The sequence below is a fragment of the Pseudorca crassidens genome, chromosome 2 (assembly GCF_039906515.1).
Source record: "Pseudorca crassidens isolate mPseCra1 chromosome 2, mPseCra1.hap1, whole genome shotgun sequence".
NCBI lineage: Eukaryota > Metazoa > Chordata > Mammalia > Artiodactyla > Delphinidae > Pseudorca > Pseudorca crassidens.
Genome location: NC_090297.1, coordinates 8,381,803 through 8,406,158, shown reverse-complemented (window position 1 = coordinate 8,406,158; position 24,356 = coordinate 8,381,803). Strand labels below are relative to the sequence as shown.

The window sequence follows — 24,356 nt, the reverse complement described above, 5'->3', positions numbered from 1 at the left end:
TCTCTAGGAGGTGGGTCAAAAAGGATCTTGCTGTGATTTATGTCATAGAGTGTTCTGCCTATGTTTTCCTCTAAGAGTTTTATAGTGTCTGGCCTTACATGTAGGTCTTTAATCCATTTTGAGTTTATTTTTCTGTTTGGTGTTAGGGAGTGTTCTAATTTCATTCTTTTACATGTAGCTGTCCAGTTTTCCCAGCACCACTTATTGAAGAGGCTGTCTTTTCTCCATTATATATTCTTGCCTCCTTTATCAAAAATAAGGTGGCCATATGTGTGTGGGTTTATCTCTGGGCTTTCTATCCTGTTCCATTGATCTATATTTCTTTTTTTGTGCCAGTACCATACTGTCTTGATTACTGTAGCTTTGTAGTATAGTCTGAAGTCCGGGAGCCTGATTCCTCCAGCTCCATTTTTCTTTCTCAAGATTGCTTGAGAAAGGTCTTTTGATTGCTATTCGAGGTCTTTTGTGTTTCTATACAAATGTGAACTTTCTTTTCTAGTTCTGTGAAAAGTGCCATTGGTAGTTTGATAGGGATTGCATTGAATCTGTAGATTGCTTTGGGTAGTATAGTCATTTTCACAATGTTGATTCTTCCAATCCAAGAACATGGTATATCTCTCCATCTGTTTGTATCATCTTTAATTTCTTTCATCAGTGTCTTATAGTTTTCTGCATACAGGTCTTTTGTCTCCTTAGGTAGGTTTATTCCTAGTTATTTTATTCTTTTTGTTGCAGTGGTAAATGGGAGTGTTTCCTTAATTTCTCTTTCAGATTTTTCATCATTAGTGTATAGGAATGCAAGAGATTTCTGTGCATTAATTTGTATCCTGCTACTTTGCCAAATTCATTGATTAGCTGTAGTAGTTTTCTGGGAGCATCTTTAGGATTCTCTATGTATAGTATCATGTCATCTGCAGACAGTGACAGCTTTAGCTTCTTTTCTGATCTGCATTCCTTTTGTTTCTTTTTCTTCTCTGAATGCTGTGGCTAAAAATTCCAAAACTATGTTGAATAATAGTGGTGAGAGTGGACAACCTTGTCTTGTTCCTGATCTTAGAGGAAATGGTTTCAGTTTTTCACCATTGAGAACGATGTTGGCTGTGGGTTTGTCATATAAGGCCTTTATTTTGTTGAGGTAAGTTCCCTCTATGCCTACTTTCTGGAAGGTTTTTATCATAAATGGGTGTTGAATTTCATCAAAAGTGTTTTCTGCATCTGCTGAGATGATCATATGGTTCTTCTCCTTCAGTTTGTTAATATGGTGTATCACATTGATCGATTTGCGTATATTGAAGAATCCTTGCCTCCCTGGGATAAACCCCACTTGATGATGGTGTATGATCCTTTTAATGTGCTTTTGGATTCAGTTTGCTGGTATTTTGTTGAGAATTTTTGCATCTATGTTCATCAGTGATATTGGCCCCTACGAGTCATTTTTAAGTAGCCACAGTCTCAGCAGCCAGAAGGATTCTTTTGAAACAGAAGGGAGAGCCTGTCCCTTCCTTGCTGAGAGTTCTCCAGGGTAAAAATCTTCATTTTTAAGATAAAATCCTAGTCTGCACTTTCTTGCTCAGGCCGTTGCCTGCTTGTCTCACTTTGTGCCCACCACTTACCCCCTTGTCATTGGCTCCAGCTCCACTGACCTTCTTTTGGTTCCTTAAACACACCTGACTCATCCCCTACTTTAGGATCTTTGCACCTACTGTTCCCTCTGCTGGGGATACCTCTCCCCACAGCTTTGCCCGGGACTCCTTGACACACCGTCTTGGTTCAGATGTCATTTCTCAGCAATGTTTTATCTGACATAGGGAATTTGGAACAAGCAAAAAAGATTACTGCCTGTCTCCAGCCTTTACAGGACACCCTTCCTTCTATCTGACTCCAGTCCTTCATTGTCTCTGACCTATTTCCCAGTGTTGGAAGTTGTAGAGCACCTATGGCAATGCAAGTGTTCCTTGTCTTTGGACGTGCAAATAAATTAAGTCCAGGGCAGTTCAATCAACTTCCAACACCCTGCGGAAGAACCCAGTTTTGGTCTATTTGTAAATTCATTCCAACATTTTTCATCATAAATGTGTCTGTTCTTTGATTTCTCCTTTGAACTGGTTGTAACATCTGCCTGGTTCCCTCATTAATAATGAGTTAGATAAAATCTTTAACATGGGTTCTTTTTTTTTTTTATCAGTACAGGAGTCATGATGTTACATCTTTTTGAAAATTATCTTTTAACACCGACCTTCCCCAACCCAAACTCTTTGTATTTCATTGCTTTGTTTTACTTTCTTCAGAGCTGGATCATCTTCTGAGATACTTTGTTCATTTATTTCTTTGCTTGTTTTTGGTCGTCTTTCCCTGTCTTGGTCACTGCATGGGTGGGCACTCCAAATAAATATAATGGACTGAATGAAGGTAGGTAGGTCAGTAGCAGCTGTCTCCTACCCGCGGCCCTTCTCTGTCCCTCCTCTCCTGCTGGCCCATCTGTCTTGTCTGTGTTCACCTGTGGTGTTCCCAGGGATCCTCCCCTTCAGATCAAACAAAGACAGGCCCATCCCTGAGCTTGAAATTTCAACAGGTATATGAATGACATTTTTATGGCTTGCATCAGCCTTCAAGCATTTCTCCACTGAGCAGACTGTTAAGTGACCTGCTGATACTGGGTCACTTGGAAAGTGAGAAGCCTTCTGCAGAAGCCTGGGTTTCAGTCTCTTGTTCTCCCAGTGAGGAACTGGGAGGCCAAGTGCCGGTGGTCACGTGGATGGCTGGTGCCTGAGTTGGGGTTGGACCTGGATCCTCTGACTCAGCGTTCAGCACTTGTTTCAGTAATACAAACCAGCGTGGAGCATGTGTTGTGTGCCAGACCTGCCTTCAGGGATTTGTGGCCATTGACCCATCCTTATGACAGTATGACTTCTAGATGAGGAAACCAAAGTCCAGGGGAGGGAATGGCTTTCTGAGGTCCCATGGCAGTGAGCCAGAGGATTTCACCCCAAGCAGGCGAGCTCCAGAGGCTCTGCCACCACACCAACTAGAAGACACTAGAAAATAGCACATCTTTATTGAACACTTATTCTGAGTGTTGTATGTATATCATCTCATTTTATCTTCTTGGTACCCAAGGAGGGAGGTGCTGGTTTAGGAGTCCCCAAGACCAACCTCTCTTTTGACATCTATTTTTTTTTTTAATTTATTTATTTATTTATTTATTTAGGCTGAGTTGGGTCTTTGTTGCTGCGCGCAGGCTTTCTCTAGTTGTGGCGAGCGGGGACCACGCTTCGTTGCGGTGTGCGGGCTTCTCATTGCGGTGGCTTCTGTTGTTGCGGAGCACGGGCTCTAGGTGCACAGGCTTCAGTAGTTGTGGCACACGGGCTCAGTAGTTGTGGCTTGCAGACTCTAGAGCGCAGGCTCAGTAACTGTGGCGCACGGGCTTAGTTGCTCCGCGGCATGTGGGATCTTCCTGGACCAGGGCTCGAACCCGTGTCCCCTGCATTGGCAGGCAGATTCTTAACCACTGCACCACTGGGGAAGCCCATTAACGTCAACTTTAAGTTCAGGGGTCCCCAAGACCACCCTTGGTTTGGTCATTCATTAGAAGGACTCATAGAACTCAGAAAAGCTGTTACAGTCATGGTTCTTGTTCATTACAGTTAAAGGTTACAGATTGAGATGAGCCGAAGGAAGAGGCGCACAGGGCAGCATCCAGAACAGATCCAGGTACAAGCTTCTAGACATCCTTTTCCAGTGGAGTCATGAGAACGGAGCTAACTTCTCCCAGCAATGATGTGTGACAGTATGTCAGGGTATTGCCAACCAGGAGAGCTCACCTGAGGCTTGGCGTCCAGAGTTTTGACTAGGGGTCAGTCATGTAGGCATGGCTGACCTCCTGTGTGGCTGACCTCAGTCTCCAGCCCCTCCAGAGGTTGAGCTGATACCACAAGGTTCAAAGCCCCCCACCATATATCACATAGTTAACACAGACTATCCTGTGTGGTCCAAGGCCCCCAGGGAGACAAAGACGCTTATCAGGTGAGCTATTACAAGGGCTTAGAATTTACTTCCCAGGAGCTGGGGGCAAATGGCCAAACCTTTCTGTGGGCAAGGTTAATCCTTTATTGAACATGTGCCCATTTTTCAGAAGAGGAAATGGAATCTCAGAGAGGTTAAATAACTTGCCCGGGTCACACAGCTAGATCCAGGATCTGAAACCTGACAGTCCAACCCCAGGTCCCCATGTATCTTGTGCTCTTCCCGGAAGCTTTAATGTCTCCATTGAGAGAGAAACTAACCCAGGAGTTAAGATTTTTCCATCTCCATTTCTCTATTTGTCAGATAAGTCATGTCTAGAATATATTTAATTTAAGATCTCTATCATCTCTATGCGTTAAGGAGGCCTGGGCAGGGCTCTGTTTGGGGAATTACATCATGTCCAACAAGTTTCAATATTGTTTTTCCCGTGTGGTTACAGAAAACTGTACTGTACTTGGAATGAAAACACATATTTAACACTTATTTATCAGGCACTGGGCGAGGGGTTGGGGTGCTATTGTGAGTAAGTTAGACACAATTTATATCTTTCCATGGAACTTATATTTTATGGGTCAGGGAAAGAAGGGAAATAGACAAATCACCAGGCCGTTACTTCTTCCATCATTCCCTGTCTCCTGGACAGGCTAGGCTGCAGCTAAAACCATTTACTGGAAAAATATTTACTAAGCAGCTACTGTGTGTCAGGCACTGGCCTTGGGAACAGAGAGTGAACAAGATAGATACAGTCATTGCCCTCCCCAAGCTGGTTTTCACTTGACTGGGAGACAAGCTTGTCTGTGCTTATCTTCAGTCAACTGGGAGAAATATGCAAAAATCCTGTGAACCACTAGATAACAATGTCCAACAGTGATGTGAGCCAGGAAGGAAACAAACACAAAGTCTGGGTAGAGAAGAGATGGGAGTGGGCAGGGAGGGCCTCCCAGAGAAGCTGACATTGAAGCTAACACCTGCTGGATGAAGAGGAGCCAGTCATGTGAAGAATGGGGAACAGTGTTTCAGGCAGAGGGAACAGTATTACGGAGACCCTGAGGTGGAGAAAAGACTGGCTTGGCTGGAGTGTAGTGATGGAAGAGGACAGAGAGGTGAGCAGGGCTGCATGGGGCGTGAAAGTGTTTGGATTTTATTCCAAGGGCAGTGGGGAGCTATTGAAGGGTTCTGAGAAGGGACTGACATGATTTTATTTACTTTTCTTTTTTTTTTTGGCCGTTCCATGCGGCTTGTGGGATCTTAGTTCTCCGACCAGGGATCAAACCTGCTTCCCCTGCAGTGGAAGACTGGAGTCCTAACCAGTGGACCACCAGGGAAGTCCTTTATTTACACTTTAAGATCCCTCTTGGCTGCCATCTGGGGTGGATTGGGGGTGGGGAGCAGAGGTAAAGGTAGGGTGTCACCAGGACACTGCACACTGCCTCTCACCTCTGGCTGTGCCCACTAGCCGGAGTCCTCAGCTGAGTTGCAAAGCTCCAAGAATGCCCTGGTTTCCCCCTACTTCACTTTTATGAGTTGAGTGACTTGTGAACAAGCTGCTACTCAGGGCCAATTCATACCTTTAAGCTGCACATGCCTGTCACGTATCTGTGTTGGACAGATTCAGCCTAGAGCCCCCATTTTCTCTAGCCTCCTTTGGGAGGCTGTGTCCACAACAATGACCTTGAGGCCAGCCAGGGGGCAGATGTACTTCTCATACCAGCAGAGGAACATCACATTGGGTTCAGTATTGATTCAGGGTCATGTGCGTTCTAGTGTTTACTCCATTTCTCTGACACCCTAATTTATTGACTATGAGCTGGAAAATGATGGTAGGAATGTTTAGGCACCTGGTCCTGTTGCTCCGTGACTATGTACAAGTCCTTTAATCTCTGGGTGACGGTAATTATCATTGTAAGAGCTGTCATCTTTAGGCACCGCTCTCTGTGATGAGCACTCCATGAAGATCATTGCGTGCATGACCTCATTCAAGTCTCACACCCACCCTGTGAAGTTCTATCACCATCGTCATCACCATTATCCCTACAATCAGCACCATTATCACTACCACCATCATTACCGTTTTCACTACCACAATCACCACCATGACCATCACCATCACCATCACCATTATCCCACCATCACCATCACCATCATTACCATTATCCCACCATCACCATCATCAACATTATCCCACCATCACCATCACCATCATTACCATTATCCCACCATCACCATCACCATCACCATTATCCCACCATCACCATCACCATCATTACCATTATCCCACCATCACCATCACCATCACCATTATCCCACCATCACCATCATTACCATTATCCCACCATCACCATCACCATCATGATCATTATCCCACCATCACCATCATCACCATTATCACCACCATCATCATCACCATCATCACCAGTATCTCTACCACTACTGTGACCGTCATCACTGCCATTGTCATCACACAATCAATTTACAGGAAGAAACTAAAACTAAGGAACTGGTACACACACACACACACACACGCACACGCACACACACACACACACACACACACCAGACCCAGGTGCTCTGACTCCAGATCCCTGTTACCATTAAGTCACATTGTTCCCCATTTCCCCCCGTAAAACACAGTGCTGAGATTTAATGACCTCTAGGATCTTGCTGCTCAAAGTGTGGTCCCTGGACCTGCAGCACTGGCATCACCTGGGAGCTTGTTAGACTTGCTGAATCTCAGACCCCACCTTGGACCTACCGACTCAGAATCTATATTTTAAAAAGACCTCGAGGTGATATTTGTAGGCACCTGAAGTTTGAGAAGCTGCACCCTAAAACATATCCCCTCTGACACTGTTCTGTGACCTCTGCCTGGTGTAAAGCGTCTTTCTCATTGTGACAATATGACTCCTTTGTACCTCTTCCTAACCATTCCATTGAAGTAGGGCTCGGAGGAGAAGTATTTTCTTGTTCAATAGACGAGGTTGAATGCTTCTCCGCTCCATGCCCTATGGGTCCCAGGAGCCACATGGAGGGTTTGAGGCAGTGGCTGAGCAGATCCTGCATGTGCCAGGTAAGGGACAGCTGTTGTCTGGGTAGGGAATTCACCTAGGGAAAGAAGTCTGTATGTACACCTCACCCAAGGGCCTTTGCACTGCCTTTCTCCTGCCAGGAATGTTTCTCACGGCTGGTTCCTTTCTGTCACTCAAATCTCTGCTCAAAGGCCGCCTCCCCAAGAAGCCTCCCTGACTCTCCATCAAAAGCAGTCCCCACCCACTCCTGTCACAATCTTATCCCGTTGGCTTCTCAGCATTTATTACTTAAATGATCTTAAAATTATCTTCTACAATGTTCACCTGCTGTCATCTTCGCTCCCCTCTGACAGAGGGGCTCGGTGAGGGCAAGGCCCATGTGTTTCTGGTTTATTCCTGTGTCTCCAGAACCTGGAACACAGCCTGGTACTTAGTATCCACTCAATAAATACTTGCTGAATGAATGAACGACTGAAGCTCTTAGAAGAAGTGCCCATCTGGTGCCAATAGGTTTCACAATCTAAATTACCCAGAAAAATAAATGGATGATTTATTTTATTTATTTATTTTCAAAATATAATGTTTTTAAATTAATTAATGTATTTATTTTTGGCTGCTTTGGATCTTTGTCGCCGCCCATGGGCTTTCTCTAGCTGCAGCGAGCGGGCGCTACTCTTTGTTATGGTGTGTGGGCTTCTCACTGCAGTGGCTTCTCTTGTTGTGGAGCACAGGCTCTCGGCGCATGGGCTTCAGTAGTTGTAGCACTCGGGCTTAGTAGTTGTGGCACACAGGCACAGTAGTTGTGGCACTCGGGCTCAGTAGTTGTGGTTCGCGGGCTCTAGAGCGCAGGCTCAGTAGTTGAGGTACACAGGCTTAGTTGCTCTGTGGCATGTGGGATCTTCCCGGACTAGGGCTCGAACCCGTCTCCCCTGCATTGGCAGGCAGATTCTTAACTACTGCGCCACCAGGGAAGTCCTGGATGATTTATTTTAAAGGGGTTATTCTTACACACTTGAAGTAGGAAGCCATCTCATGCTTAGTGGGGGAATTGTGCCCAAAAATAGCAAAAACAGGGGCATAGTATCATGGAAAACTTTCAGCCATGGGCTTGCCAACAGAAGGGGGGATGGGTACAACCAGATGGGTACCTGGAACCTTCCAGAAGGAACAAGGATAGCAACGTGTAACTTGTCTGCTTCCCTCTCTGCTCTCCATCGGGCATTGCAAAACAGGCCCCCGGAACACCTCTTGTCTTTTTCACAAAAAGAGAGAAATTGAGGAGAGGGGCTTTCCAGAGAGACTAGCAAAATCTCCCAGGGCCCCTGTTCGTTCTGGAAATCCTTAAAGCACCCTCTGGGACTGGTAGAGCCTAAATCTGTCCTGGGAGGGTCAGCTACCCAATGGCCGGCCAGCCCGCGATGCTTTGGGAGCGGCATTTATGTCTTAAAAGGCCACTTTTCGCGGAGAAATGCTGTGGATACATTAAGCTGTCGCCCGTTCTTTGGAGAGCCATTATTAATGGAAAACAATAGATTAATAGTTTTAAAATGCTTGTTCAATAAGTAATTTTTATGGCTCTGGATAGAGCTCATTAAACATTTCTGTGTGTTATTATAAAGAAGTTTTAAGCGTAAAATCATAAAGTCAATAATCAGAGAATTAGTCACAGCGGCCAGCCACAGGCCATTAGTTTTAGGCGCTGTCAGAGACACCTGTGGCTTTCGCGAGCGAGTTTCCTTTTCACACGGCCGTGCTGGCAGCGCCAGCAGCGCCAGGTGGGGTTGGAGAAATGACAGTGCCTGCTGCCTTCCATAAACTTGAGGGGACAGCAAGCAGGTGTGAGCAGCGGGGCGACAGGCAAATATTTACAAAGTGCAAACGTGAATGCAAAACTAAAACAATCCAGGTCAATTTGCACATCCAGGCTAAGACACTTTATTTCCCCAGTGATCTACCTTTCAGAGCTTCCCTCTGCCAGAGGCAGGGCCCTGATCGCTTGCTAAGATAGAGGTGGAAACTGCATGCTTTTAAAGGAAAAGCATGTGACCAGAGAATCCCCTCCAGAAAGGCTTCCAGAGCTGTTTTTTGAAATAACGCATTCATCTCCTATCAAGTACACAACTGAGTCAAGCATTTGAAAAAGAAACCATGAGCTTTTAAAAATGACTTAAAAAAATCATGACAAAGCAGTATGCGATAATTATGGAAACTAGAGAAAATCCAAAGGAGATAATGAAAATTACCCATAATCTCTCTACCCAGAGACAGTCCTCTGTATATTTCACTCACTCAACAAATATTTATTGACAGCCCTCTATATGCCTGACTGCTCAAGGCACCAAGGATGCAGCGATGAGCAAAACAGACTCCCTGGCCCCATGGAGCTGACTTTGGGTGGGGTGACATGAGCCTTAAATATAACAAATAAGGTTAGAAGGTATCAAGTGCTACAGAGAAAGGAAGCAGGGCCATAGGATAAAGCAGGTCAGGGTGGGCCTCACTGAAAAGGAGATTTTTTTTTGAATTTTATTTTATTTATTTTTTATACAGCAGTTTCTTATTAGTTATCGATTTTATACATATTAGTGTATAGATGTCAATCCCAATCTCCCAATTCATCCCACCACCAGCCCCCCACCCCTGCCACTTTCCCCCCTTGGTGTCCATACATTTATTCTCTGCATCTGTGTCTCCAATTCTGAAAGGGAACATTTTTGCAAAGACTTGAAGGAGGTGGGGGAGTGAGCCATGCAGGTATCCAAGAGAAGGAGTTCCACACAGAGGGCACAGCCCATGCAAAGGTCCTGAGGCAGGACTGGCATGCCTGAGAAATGGCGGGGAGACCAGTGTGGCTGGAGCAGTGTGGCTGGGAGGGAGATGAGGAAGTGGGAGAGGAGGTCAGGGAGGTGAGGGGGCAAATCACTGGGGCCTTCAAGGACTTTGGCTTTTCCTCGGAGTGAAAAATGGGGAGGTTTGAACAGAGGAGGCACATGAGCTGACTTTGTTTTTTTTGTTTTTTGGGGGGTTTTTTTTGCCGTACGCGGGCCTCTCACTGTTGTGGCCTCTCCCATTGCGGAGCACAGGCTCCGGACACGCAGGCTCAGCGGCCATGGCTCACAGGCCCAGGTGCTCCGTGGCATGTGGGATCTTCCCGGACCGGGGTGCGAACCCGTGTCCCCTGCATCGGCAGGCGGACTCTCAACCACTGCGCCACCAGGGAAGCCCCTGACTTAGGGCCTGGCACACAGTAGGTGCTCAGTTAGTGCTCAGTGAGGTGAGTAAATGCTGATTGACCATGAATCTGACAGAGCATAAGCCCAGGACCCCTCAGTCGCATGGCCCATTACATGCCTACAAGACCATATGACTCTGTAACATTTGCAAAAGTAAGATATTTTTATATTCTTTTCCTTAAAGAGGTCCTTCTCCCAAATTGCATGAGCTGCAGGCCCCATACAACATGGACCCCATCCAGGGAAGCAGGTTTCAAACCTGGGGCTGGAGGGGTGGGCTCATGCCAGTCAGAGGGGGAACTGATGCTTCTTTGGGGACCAGGAAGACAAGGAGCCGCCCTGATTTAGGCGGCGGCCGATGGCCTGGGGGCTGGAGGGTTGCAGCTCCCTGGGCACACCTGTCGCTTTATTCCACCGCCTGGCCCCCAAGACGGTGTGAACTGCTCCACGGACCCTCATGTTTTCCTCTTCTCTTTTTCTCCTCACCTCCATTTCCTCTTTCCTTCATTTCTTTGTCTTCCTCCCTCAATCTAGCCCAGAATTTCTACCGGGGTTGTGGTCCATAACGGGGGAGAAATTTCAGGAACTATCCTCTTCCTTCTCTTTCTCTTCCTTTCTGCAATCACCCTCTTTGACGTTCCCCACCTCCCACCCCATCAGTACACACTCTTCTCAGGCCCCACCACAAAGCCTCAAATTGGGTTCGTCCTCTGTGGCTGAATGAGGTCAGCCCCAGCATCCCCTGTGGGGCCCACTGGTTTGACACCTTTGAAGCTCCATCTGGCACACGATGGAATGAGCCAGGCAGTTCCAGAGTGGCCACATGCCTTTGGTTTAGTTATTTACCTCCTCTGAGCCTCAACTGCTTCATCTGTAAAATGGGAATAAGAAAGCCTACCCTATGGGATCTTTGTGAGGATCGAGGGAGACAAGTTGTGAGCAGATGCTTGACACCTGTCAAGGGATGTTCAGGCACAAGCCCCTGTTCTGTCCGGACAGGTTGGACCTTCCTGAAATCCACTGGCCCTGAGGGCTTCCCTGGTGGAGGCTGAACTGCTGGATTCCAGAAGCCGGACCCAGGTTTTGATCCCCGGCAGCCTCAGCTCACTTCCTAGCCTCTTCCATGAGAACTGCCCAGCCTCCAGTGGGTTGATGTTAATCATATTTGCTGTGAACAGTCACTGACCTATAATTGCAGCCTATTAACTGTGTTTTCCTCTTTCGTTTGCACACAGGAATTTTGTCCTACTTCTAGAAGGCAAATTACAGGTTGGAAACCAGAATATTTCAAAGGGGAGGTGAAAAGGTTGGAGCAGAGTGACTGCTACATAATGAAGTGTCCAGTGATCGCGTCCAGGCTGGGCCAAGAGAGTGTCCACTGCTGGTCCACATTCATTCAGCTAATGGGCTCAGAGGCCTGGGGGTGGGAGTAGCGGCTCCCAGGCTGGGCTTCTCTCCAGAGGCCGTGGCTCTTGAGCTTCAAGATGTGGCCGGGCCCACAGGTGGCAGCTGGAGGTGCCACGTGGCATGGTTCTTCTGCAGACATTCGTGGGCCCTGGCTGGATGCCCGGGTCCGCTGGGCTGTTGTCTGAGCAAACTGGGAGGAGATTGGGATGGAGTGGGAGTGGGGCTATTAAAGGTTCTGAACTAATATTCTCCACTTCCCATCATCGCTGGCACTGGGGACAGTGGGAGGACGGGATTATCACCAAAGCTGCAATATTATGTCCTGTGTTCTTTTTCTCTCCATTGAAAAAAGTTGCCAGTTTGCATGTTCCTTCTTGACCTGGGTAGTGCCGAGGAATTATAGACTTTTAGTCATAAAAGCACCTCCGTTACAATCAGGTATAATGCCTCCGTTTTAAAGATCAGGAAACAGGAAAGGAGAAATGAAAAGAGGAGTTTGGCACAAAAAGCCTGCTAATGACAATCACCATTCACGCAACAAGCTTTTATTAAGCACCTACTATATACGCCAGGTGCTGTGCTGTTGCTAAGGGAACAGATTTAAATGAGACATGGAGCCTTTGCCCCAGGAAGGCTTTATAGCTGTGTTCTCATCTGGTCTGAATTTTAAAGCAGGTGTGTCTGGCAGGGAGCATCCCCGGACCACGGCTCAGAGGACCTGAGCTCCCCCAACTCTGAGCCCAGCTCACTGCTATCTTGGGCCGATGGGCAGACCTCTCTGAGATTCCTTTGCTTCCCAGTCTTAAGGAGAAGAGGCAGAGTGGCAAGGCTTCCTCTGCCTACTTGCCTTTTTAGTGGCACAAGTGGCCACACCAAGCCTGGTGTTGGTCCTCCTAAGAATCGCAGGGTCGGACCCCAGGATCCCCAAGCATTGCCACCAGCGCGTTCCTTTGACATTCCGGCGCTGGTCACTCCTCCCTCTGCACTGGGCCTGTAATTCTGGGAGCTGCCGCCAGGGGGACGGCGTTGCCCGTGTCGCGCGACATTGGGCTGAGTGGCTGAGAAAAGCAGGACCCGCTCCCGGCCCAGGGGCCTGCTTTATTTCCAACCACCTGCCTTTGAAGCCCGGATACCCAAATCCCAGCATCCTTCACCAAGCGAGGTATGGGCGTGTGCGGTGGCCCCAAGTCCCAGAGCACAGATGCAGAGAGGTGGGCAGCAAGTACTCAGCACAAGATAGGTCTCTGCAGCCCAAGCCCCCCTCCTCGCCACCCGCTTCCCCCACCTGAGAACCTCATCGAATCGACTGATTCATTCCTGGTGACCTGCAGCCGCGGCTTCCGTGTCTGCACCTTGAACTTGCATTAAGTTTTAATTAAAGCCGTTTCACCGGCCTTGCCCTTGGCTAAATGCAGCTGTGGGCACAGGGCACATAGATATTTAATACTCTGCCTCTCTCCGCTGAAAGCGCAGGGTGCCCAAGGGTGTACCCAAGCCTTGCCCGCTCCCAGCGATCCGGCGCACTCGCTTAAGTGTGCCCACAGGCCCCGAGCGGGAGGCCGCGCAATAACTATTCATTGCCCTGGGTTAAGTGTGCCCAGGGGCACCCATAAACTCAATGCAGTGATTAGCGATTGCTCCCAGGGAAGGCTGCCCGAAGTCCTGCGGCCCTAAATATAGCCTCCGCGTGTGGCCTTAAAGGGCTGTGCGTTTTTGCTTTGCTCTTGATCTGTCTTCTCTTCCTTCTTGGAGCAGAACTGTCTCCCTCTTCAAAGCTCAGCCTCCGGGGGGCTTCCCTGCCTTCCTCCAGGCTGCAGTGGAGGAGAGGAGTGGGAACGGTGGGACAGCTTTAGTGGTGGCAAAGGCAGATGCCCAATCCTCTCCATCCTCTCGTCAAACCTCAGGCATCTGTCCCATTCCTGCCCCTTCGCCCCGCAAGTGAAGGCAGCACCTCCAAAGACAAGGAAACAGCCAGGCTCACTGGAGGAGCTCCCCGTGGGCCATCGTGAGCCTGCTGCCAGGAGGGGCTCTCAGGGCCAAGGAGCAGTAGGGCTGGGGAGCTGAGAAGGCTGAGCTGCCTGGGGTGTCCTCCCGGTCCCTTTTGCTTCTTTCTGCTGCAGGGAGCCCCTCTCTGTCCCTCCGTATGGAGTGGGAGTGGTCTTGGGTGGGGGCATCACCGAGGCAAGTCAGTCCCCTCCGGCCTCATTCCTCCACACATTGTATAGCGAGGGGTGTTGGTCAGATGATCTCCGAGGGACCTTCAGCTGGTCTGTGACTCCTTCCTTGTGCCGAGACTTCCCTGCCAAGGTCTGAAGCAAATGCAAAGTGGAGTTTGGAGAAAGCAGAAAGAACTGAGAGAAGGGCAGGGTGGAGGGTGTGGGCTGCAGCAGAAGCTCCAGGAAAGGGGCCCAGCCCACACCATCACCTTCCCCTCGTCTGTGCATTTCTCAGATGACCGTCTGGGAGAACGGTCCCCCTGTGGCGTGGCTGCGAGATTCACAGGCGGTACGGTGACCGACCATCCCAGTTTGCCTGGGCCTTTTCTGTTTTGGCACTAAGTCCCAGGGGGACCTGCTCAGTCCCCAGGAAACTGGGTTGGGTGGTCACCCCAAGTTCAGGGCCAGTGGTGAAAGTGTCCATCCTTGGAAGCCCTCCCTCCACCATTGCTTTTTGGATCTGAAAAGGAAAGAGAAAGGGCGAGGGAGAAATGGGTGAACTCGGGAGGAAAACAAGCTGGGAGGACTGGGAGAGGACCATCCCGGCCGTGCACCTGTGCTCCTGGCCTTGCCAGCTGCTCCCGGGACCCTCGCCGCCTCCTTGGCCAGGCCCAGGGTGGCAGCTGAGGCAACGACATTTCCCTGGGCCTGTTGACACTGGAGTCTCAGAACGTAAATGATGTTCTTGTCTTAATGAGCAAACAACCCAGCCATGTGGCTCTCTCGCCCGCCTCCTGCTGGGGTAATTGTCAGCGCTTCTGTGCTCAAACAGAAATGTTTACTCTCACCTTCGCTTACTGCTTTGCCAGGAGATGTTGCTTCCTTTTTGTTCTGCAGGTCTCCCTGCCCCTACCCCTGGGAAGCACCAGTGGACAGGTAGGTGGGTCAGGAGCAACTTTCTGGAAGGTTCTGCCAGGCCTGGTGCTTGGGGACACCCTGAGGCAGGAGGTTTTGGTTTCTGTTCTCCTTTGGAGAGTTGGTGGACAAGGCCAGCTCTGCTGGGCTCGCGTCTCGGCAGCCGAGGCTGGAGGCGTTCCCTGGTGTCCTGCAGGCAGAGGCCATCTGAGAGGAAATCTGAGGAGGGGTCCCGGCTTTGGGTTGAAGGCCTCTGAGGTCCTCCTCATGCTAAGATTCTCTCTGCACAGTCTCCAGTGACGGGGAGCTCATTCCTTTGCAAGACCACCTGTTCCCATATTGCACAGATGTTTCCCCAAACTTTCCTTCTGCTGGTCCTCCATTCTCCGCAGCCCCCCGGAAGGAGCCAGTCCCTTCTCCATTTCACGGCCCTTTGAACGTTTGAAGTCAGTGAGCTTTTCCTTCCTCAAGTCTTCTCCTGAATTCCTCTTGCTAGTCCCCCTAGGATAGGGGCCGGGGACCCCTCTCTGTCCCCCTCCCGCCCTCCAGGCACCCGCCTCTATTCAAGGCCCCGATGGCCAATGTCTCTCTGGAGCATTGCAAAGGGAACCGAGGCCAGGACTTAGGCTGGCCAGGACTTAGGCTGGGTCACCCTTTGGCCTTGCTAGTGGGGGTAACGGCTCATTGGGTCTTTCAGCCCCGTGGCGCACCTAGCATGTGCCCAGTGCCCCTCCCAGGCGGGGAGCCTCAAGGCGTGGCACCCTCGGGGAGGCCCCGGAGAGCAGTCTGCCGGCGCTGCAGTGCCGATTCAAATGTCCACCTGGAGACCGGACGGATTTAGGCAGGCAGCTTCGAAAATTGGGCTCCATTAGTGTCAAGCGCTCCGCGTGGCAGATGAGCGGCTCCTGCAATCACGCATTCAGCTCGTCGTCCTGATCATGGTGGCAGGAGCGTAATTACCATCTCTTTAAATAGCCCAAAGTTGCCATGTAAGAGAAGACGGCTCACATGACATTTGCTCCGAGCTCGCTTTCCTGCTAAAAATATCCCGACTAAATAATATATCCTGGTTGCACCGGAGCAACAGTCCCTGACCTGAGCTCTGGGACCCTTGGGGGTTCAGTTCACAGGCTGGTCCGAAGGGGGGAGGGGGGCCCTGTGGAGGGAGTTTGCTTCTGGAAGGAGCAGTTTTGGAGGCCACGGGGAGGCACTCCTGCCTCAGCAAGTGTTGCACACCCCCCAGGCCTCCTGCTGCTCGTGGGGAGCGGCTATGCCTTGTCTTTAGGAGCCGCTGGCCCACGGGGTAAGACCCAAGAGGGCCCCCAATGCCCATCCTTTCCGGCTACATCGCTCCCTTGTCCCTCTTCTGTTCCTCCCTCCTCTGGCACCTTATGTCCGTGGTCCCACCCCACCTCGCCTCTTCTTAGCCCCAACCTTGGCCATGCGTTCCTGAATTGCTTGGGACAGAGAGACCTCGGCTCTTTCTGGCGGGTACAGGTGTGTGTGGAGCAGGGGTGGGGTGTAGAGAGTGGATGAGAAGTGGAATCCTCCACTTTTCCAAACCCGGGCTCTTTGAACTCCTGGGAAGTCCCAAGATGGCCTCCAGGGGGTCCGAGAACAAAGATGAGGGAGGGTCTGCAGTCTTCATCAGGTTCTTGAGGGCTCCATGCTCTGACAGAGGTTGGGTCCCTTGATCTAGACCCTGTATGTGATAACTATTTCGTTCAGCGTGGGGTGTGATACAGAGAGGCCCGGAATCTAGAAGACCATTTCCTACCTCCAGAAGAATTTAAATTCTAAGGAACTCTGTATGCAAAGTTAGGTACATCAAAGGCTTCATCCTGAGTGGGTAGGTCTGAGATGACTAAGACTTGACATTTGTATAGAATTTTATCATGGACGAGATTTCATGATGGGACTCTGGGGAGTTTAGGGCATTGGAGACGGCCTCACCAAGCCCCCAAACATCCCTTTCCTTATTCATGATGCTTGAAATCCTTTTACGTGGAGACAGATGCTTTCATTTAGCCAGTGCAGAGCTGGCTTTAAATGCCCCTGTGAGAGGGCTGACACAACGAAATTCTTGCTAAAGTGTAAACAACTGATACAAGCTTTATTTCTTAAGAGCAGCTTTGGTAATGGAAGGGGCACCAGGCTAGGTCACTGAGCTGAAGACAGTCTTGGCAGAGACATTTCTGCAACTTCCACGGGCAGCCCCGCTCGTAGCATCTGCTTCCTCACGGGTCTTTGCTAACGGCGGGATCCCCAGGTGTTTGGGGATGGTCTTTCCTTCTCTTCCGCATCAGTGCAGTCACGTTCCAGCCCAGGCAGTGATACCAAACACCAAGTAATCTCATGTCACCAATCCCGAAAGTGCCGGCCACGGGCGTGGCCCCTGGCTGAGGTCCTGTCACCACCCTTTCGTCCACGTGCCTGCAGAGCATGTAGTTTTCTGTGTCACTGTCCTTCCCCATTCCAGTGTCATCCCAGCCAGAGATGGAGGTCTTGTTCACATCCCAAAGCAGAGACTGGATCTGGTCAAAAGAGGTTCCTACTTGGAGGAAAGCCTGAGCCTAAAATTCCCGAGTCCACCTGTTCCTTAACCTTCACAGTGACCGAAAACAGGGACTTTGCGTTGGTCGGCGTCCTGGCGGCTGGGGCACTCCAGGTCCAGGTCAGGGTCTTGGTGGTGGCATTGGCTGTCCTGCCCCTTCTGGAGACCCCTTCTCCTTGGGCCACTGATGCCATGTGGAGTCAGAGACGTGACAGCAGAGCTGTGGAGCCAGCAGAAAATGGACCTTTGCCACTTGTAGCCTGGAAGCCTGGCACTCTTGCCAGGGTGGCCCCATGGGAGGGCAGCCACAGGACACCGGATGCACCCTGCCACACGCGACTAACTCCTCGTTGCCCCCACAGCAATGCCAGGAGGCCCAAGGAGCTCTGGGGACGCAGGCTTTCTATAGGGTGGTTCTGAGCCTGGGGTTTGCTGAGATGGCCGCCCCCATCCTCTGGACGGTGGAGAGCTCCTTCCACTGTGTGGGTGAGAGTCACGGTGAGGATGTGCCTGCCGGCTCTGCCTGTGGTTCCTTCTCCCATGACAAGGCTTCCTCTTTCCCGGCCTGACAGGTCCCACACCCAACCCGGGGAAACGATGGTGTCAGGCACACTGGTTGGAACTGGCCGGGGAGTAGGAGGGCTGCGGGGAGCTAGGTGGGGTCAAAGTGCCGGGGAGGGGACGGGGGGCACATCAACTTTCTAGCTAGCTGCAGGACCTGGGCGACTCACTTCACCTTGTTGAGCCTCAGTTTCTTCCATCTGCACAATGGAAATAGCCCAGGACTTCCCTGGTGGCGCGGCGGATAAGACTAAGAGCTCCCTATGCAGGGGGCCCGGGTTCGATCCCTGGTCAGGGAACTAGATCCCACATGCATGCCGCAACTAAGGAACCCGCCTGCCGCAACTAAGACTGCGTGCAACCAAATAGATAAATCAATATATTTTTTTAAAGTGGGAATACCGCTACCTGTCGTGAGGACTGGAGATGATGGAGTTAGGAGCTCAGCAGAGTTCTTGGCACAAGATGAGCCACTTCTGTTTCGATTGTCCAGCGATCTGGCGTGGGCTCCAGTTCCACGGATCACCTACTGCAGGGATCCCCAACCCCCGCGCCGCGGCCTGTTAGTAACTAGGCCACACAGCAGGAGGTGGACGGCAGGCGAGCGAGCAAAGCTTCATCTGCGTTTCCTCATAGCTTGCATTACCACCTGAACAATCTCTCCGCCTTCCGTGGAAAAATTGACTTCCGCGAAACTGGTCCCTGGTGCCTAAAAGGTCGGGGTCCTCCGACCTACGGCACGGAGTGGGCTCCTTGGCAAGGAGCACTATTTGAGGTCACTTCTTTCTTTTTTTTTTTTTTTTATTGGGGTGTAGTTGCTTTACCACTTATTTCTTAACCAAGACAAACCCTCCTCTAAACGTGGTGTGTGTCCTCCGTGCCAGGATGCTGGGATGCAAGTCTTGAAAGGCGTTTTTGGTGAAAGCACAGCTACCAGACAACCTGGTATTCACAAAATCACTAGGAGCAGAACCCATTGAAATACAGCATAAGGAAATACACATAATTCACAAATGATGTCGATCACTTTCATCTTTGACTTCCTAACTGTCCTCAATAGAAGACAGACGCAAAGGAGATTTAACTCAGATGTTAATAGTGCAAGAATGCCCCGTTACCAGGATATGATGTTTCGGTGCTGCATAAAAATGTAATTATATTCAGAACTATATTTAAAGATTAAAAGGGGGACTGCCTACCATCCAGCCCCAAATTCAGAATTAGAAACAAAGGAAAAGGCGGGGCGGGGATGAGTTCTAACAGTCTGCTAAAAATGGAAATGTTTCCTGAAAGTTTTTACACATTTCGGCTGTTTTTATTTTAACAGTTTCCTGCAGCAATGACATTGATTTTGGAAAGGGAGGGCCAGAACTTTATCCAACAAATATTCACTAAGCATTTGCCATGCGTGAGGCCCCGTGGGAGGGAACAGAGGCCACCAGATTTGGTCCTTGCTTTCAACTAGTGGCCTGTCTGGAAGGGGAGAGAAGCAATGTCCAGAGAGTTGTAACGAGGGCAGGCGGGCTTGAGGAAGACGCCAAGGAGAAGGTGACCTTTGGCCTGGGCTTTGAGAGAGGGTAGGTTCTTGATAGGGACATAGACCCTAAAATACAAAAATAACTGCGGCGACAGCAATAAGAACATTTTAGAAAGGCGTTTTGGCCTCTCTGGAAAGATTTACACGGGGGAAGAATGCGCTCTTCCTCATTTTATTAGCTTCATATAGGCAGCCGGAATTAACCTCTCCCTTCCCTGGTTTCCAGCACACCTTCCCTGCACCTCCCCTGCAGCTTCTCCTCTTATTGTTAGTGGTACGTGCTCTTGGCTCTCCCTGCGGTCTATGAACTCCTTGCCATCAGGGGCCGTGCTCTATTCAGCATTTTACTCTTCGTGGGCCTTATCATACTGCCTTGCCCTTGGTAAGCGCTTAATACATGCTTGTTGGATTGAATTTTCACCAGGCATTTTAAAAAAAATGTTTTAGACAAAGAACATTTCTCTGGGATAATATGTGGCGAATATGTTGGAATATTAGGGCACCAGGATTGCCTAAGCACTTGGTGGTTACAGATTTTTTAAAATCTCCTTCCCTTCTGCCAAAAAGTGATTAGAACCTGTGGGAGAAATCCTAATTATGTAAGGTTGGAGGTGTCAAGAGCAGTGGAGGCAATGGAGTGCCCAGCCTGAGAAGAGAAGCCAAGAGGGTGGTTTAGCTACCACTGTTTTACCTTGTAAAGCAGGGGTTACTGGCAAAAATGCCTCTAGGGGTCAGGCAGGGAGTGTAAAGGAATGAGGGTAAGAAAATCCATGGCCCAAGGGTAGGATGCCAAAGCTCAGTGTAGGAGCCAGTGGGGACTCCAGTGGTGAACTGCCAGCCACCAGTTTTTTTTTTTCTTTTCTTTTTTAAAATTTTTGTCTGCATTGTGTCTTCGTTGCTGTGCACGACTTTCTCTAGTTGCGGCGAGCAGGCGCTACTCTTCGTTGCGGTGCGCGGGCTTCTCGTCGCGGTGGCTTCTCTTGTTGCGGAGCACAGGCTCTAGTCACCCAGGCTTCAGTAGTTGTGGCACGTGGGCTCAGTAGTTGTGGCTCGTGGGCCCTAGAGCCCAGTCTCAGTAGTTGTGGCACACGGGCTTAGTTGCTCTGCAGTGTGTGGGGTCTTGGACCAGGGCTCAAACCCGTGTCCCCTGCATTGGCAGGCAGATTCTTAACCACTGCGCTGCCACCAGGGAAGTCCCACCAGACCCTTTTCAAGAGAGTAGTCTCATTTAAGTGGAGCCGATTCCTGCCTTGTAGGGAGGCAGGCCAGTGTGGCCAAACCTTCTGACTTTCCAGGAGAAGCTGGAAAATTATAAAATTTTCTCAGTTAATTTTAAAATATTTAAAACCCTCTGCAGGCCAAACCAAACATGTCTCAGGGCTATATTTGACCCGTGAGCAAGAATTTGCAACTGGGGGTGCATTTTTGCCTCCCGGGGGGACATTTAGCAGTGTCTGGGTACATTTTTGATTGTCACAATGCAGGGGGACGCTACTAGCATGTGGTGGGTAGAGGCCAGGAATCCTCCTAAACATCCTACAGTGCACAGGAGTCCTCTCCCCAACACAACAAAGAATGATCTTGCCCAGGATGTCAACGGGGTCGAGGCAGAGTCTGGGTCTGTGTGGTTCCTGGGGCTGGGCTGATGGATTTGGCCGCAGAATAGGGAATGGCTCAGAGACGACACCGGCTGGTGGCAGCAAGCAGAGGCAGAGAGTCAGGGACACGTGCTCTTTAGAGAAAACCTGAAATCCTGTGATTCAATTTCAGAAATAGGGACTTCCCTGGTGGTGCAGTGGTTGGGACTCCACGCTCCCAGTGCAGGGGGCCCGGGTTCCATCCCTGGTCGGGGAACTAGATCCCACACGCATGCCGCAGCTGAGAGTTCACATGCCGCGACTAAGACCCGGCGCAACCAAATAAATAAATAAAATTAAAATTAAAAAAAAAAAAGAAATAGATTTTGATGCCTGCATGATCTCAAAAAGGACTCCAGGTCAAAGGTCTGTGAATTTCAGCCAAGGAGGACAGTTCCTAATCCGGTGCTTGAACTTAACCTCTAAAGCCTCTATTTCCCCGTCTGTAAAAAGGGGACCCATGTGGCCCCTCCAACAGGGTGTTGGTAGGATTCTGCTCCCTTAGGAGGAGGACTGACCTCTGTTTCCTTTCTGGGAGGTTTAGGAAGGGAGTTGTCTGCCTCAACTGCCACGCCAAGGACCACTCCCCAGCAGGAGCTCCTCCAGGAGGAATACGATCTGCTGCCTTTTCCCAGTTCCAAACTGCAGGACCAGCTGCCTTTGGAGGCCGGGAAGGGTTTCCTCAGAGTTTTGCTCACTAGCCTTCCCGTGCACTGGCCAATGGAAGTCCCTCGCCCTGACTTCCACCCACGGTTTCCCTTGAAGGGTGCATCCCCACGAGTCGTCAGTGGACCCCGCCAGGCACGAGGCCCCTCTCTTTCGCCACCGCTCTGCCAAACGGAGTCCCACTCAGACCTCCAGCCATGTCTCCTCCTCTTCAAATTCCGACTGTTCCCCAGAGAAAGCGGGGCTCCCCGAGAGCTCTCACCTGAGCGCAGCCCAGCTGTCCTGCCTGGCTCACAGCCATGCAGGGCCTTGGGACCTGGCACAAGGAGGTGGAGGGGAGGGCCCGCGGCAGTGCACACAGACAGGAGGGAAACCGAGGCACGCTTCAAAGGAGCTGGGGCCCAGGAGCCAGGCTGGAGCCCAGAAGCCGGGCCTGGAGAGCCAGCCTGAGGTCGCAGCTGCCACAGGCCTTTCCCCGGGCTGCCATCCTCAGGGTGGCCGAAACCACATCCTTTTATTTCTGATGCTTTTTCTCTCTCCACTGTTCTCTCACTGAAGAAGGGGCTTGGACCTTTTCTGCAAACAGCCAAACCTGTGGAAGAAGGTGGACATCTACTGGCTTCCTTTTTCCCTTTCCCAGAGGGTCAGGTCCCCCAGGGAAAGTGGGGTGACCTGGACCCCCTGCCTGCAGCTGTACCGTCCTCAGCGTCCATAGTAGTTGTCCAGTCCTCCGGCCCCTGGGCCTGGCCATGCCTTTGTCCTCAGATGTCTCATTTCCAGCTGCCTCTCTGGGGGTCCCAATAGTCTCAGGCCATCTGTTACCCTCACTGGCAGTCTAGGAGCAGAGCCCCGCCTAGCTACCAGGAAGTCTCCTCCCTGGAAGGTTGTCACAGGGGCATGTGGCTGCCTGCTAGCCCATGAGGGGGCCCTGGCAGGCCAGCAAGGAGGTCCAGCCATTGACAAAGCCCTTGATGACCAGCCTGGCTGAAGAGGTGCTGTGTTCCCGCCGCTCGCCTGGAGAGCCCCTGGAAACATCCTCCAGGATGGAAGCTGGGGGGCTACCCAGGGAGGGGCCAGAGGGCACCTGGACCTCTCATTCCCAGAACCAAGTCAGGACCTGGAGGGGACGCACCCTCCTTCTGGGGATGGATGCCACAGCACTGCCCCGGTGGTGAATACTTTCGAGGTGTGGTGGCGGCAGCCAGGCCCCAGTGGCCATCTGAGGGCCTCAGGACCGGAGCGCAAGGGGAGGCACAGGGAGGGCCCAGCAGGGCCCTGCCAATTCTTCCTGCTGAGCAGCTGTCAGCAGAGTGCAGCCACCTGACAGCTCCTCCCAAGAGCCATCCAGCCTCCGCCTCCGAGAAGCCCACTGCCTCATCTGTGGGAAAGTCATGCAGAGCCTGAGGCCTCAAGTCAGCCTGTAGCTGGCCAGTAGAGCAGGCTGAGAGGGGGGCCACACGCACGTCCAGCAACCTCAGAGCCTGCGGGCTCCCATGGACATTTCCTCACCCAGCCTGGCCGAGCCTAGAGACCCTTTCACTGCTGGCCAGGGTAGCCCCCGGCAGGAGCCAGCAGAGCCCACATTGGCAACCAGCCCGGAGAGGCACAGCCCTCCTGAGCTTCAGAACATCGCGGAGGGGCTTCTGAGAGACCCCCTTGCTGGGGTGAGTCCTGGAAGCACCCCAGGGGATGCCAAGTGTGGAAGAGCGTGGTGGGCAGCATCAGGGCACGACTCCCACCCGCTTGGACTGCCCACGAGTGCAGGCCCCAACGTTTTTGTGCTTGCCCTTTCGCAGTTAGATGTGTGAGGCACGGGGGAGGGGGAAGTTTGCAGGCTCTGCAGCCAGGCTGCCGTGGTTCAAGGCCCAGTCCTTTCACTCTTTATCTGTGTAACCTTGGGCAAGGCATTAACCTCTCTGTGCCTCAGTTTCCCGATCAGTCAAATAGGGGGTGATAATAGTTCTTCCCAATAGGTCTGTTTAGGGGCAAGCAGGGAGATGGACACAGGCCTCTAGCTCAGAACCAGTGAGCCATTCTTTATTTTTTTGCGGTACGCAGGCCTCTCACTGTTGCGGCCTCTCCCGTTGCGGAGCACAGGCTCCGGACGCGCAGGCTCAGCGGCCATGGCTCACGGGCCCAGCCGCTCCGCGGCATGTGGGATCTTCCCGGACCGGGGCACGAACACTTGTCCCCTGCATCGGCAGGCGGACTCTCAACCACTGCGCCACCAGGGAAGCCCAAGTGAGTCATTCTTGAGGTCATTACTGCTGCCGTCCTGGCAAATCAGAGAAGCTGAACAGTTGGGCTCCCAGGCCCAGGCAGAGGGGATGTTTGCTTATTCCAGGAGAGCAAGGAAAGCCTTCAGCCATAGTTCAGACATCCTTCTGAGAAGGTAGGTGGTGATAAGATCCTATGATGTGAGAAGCCCTCTCCCCTGGGCCCCAGGGGGCCATGACCCCAGGTCTCTAAAGAACCCGCTGAGTGTTACGGCTTTGTTTTCATGACTCACCGCTCCCTTCCTTCTGTCCCCATGGCAGCAGCTGGTACCCTGCTGGCTTGAACAGCTCCGGTGACCCCTGTTGACCCCCAGGGGTGCCAGTGTTCCCAGGCTCCCTGGCCCAGAAGTCCAGCTGTGGCCTGA

The 24,356-nt window shown here is 51.1% G+C and overlaps 1 protein-coding gene across 1 annotated transcript; it reads left to right on the top strand.

The window, feature by feature from the left end:
* Positions 1-11,543: 11,543 nt before the first annotated feature.
* Positions 11,544-23,523, top strand: C2H1orf127 (chromosome 2 C1orf127 homolog). The gene is given in 8 exon segments (XM_067729980.1): positions 11,544-11,705; positions 17,240-17,340; positions 17,343-17,434; positions 17,677-17,796; positions 22,651-22,786; positions 22,789-22,901; positions 23,194-23,379; positions 23,512-23,523. Coding segments are annotated over 8 exon segments (852 nt in total). The 5' UTR covers positions 11,544-11,613.
* Positions 23,524-24,356: the final 833 nt, after the last annotated feature.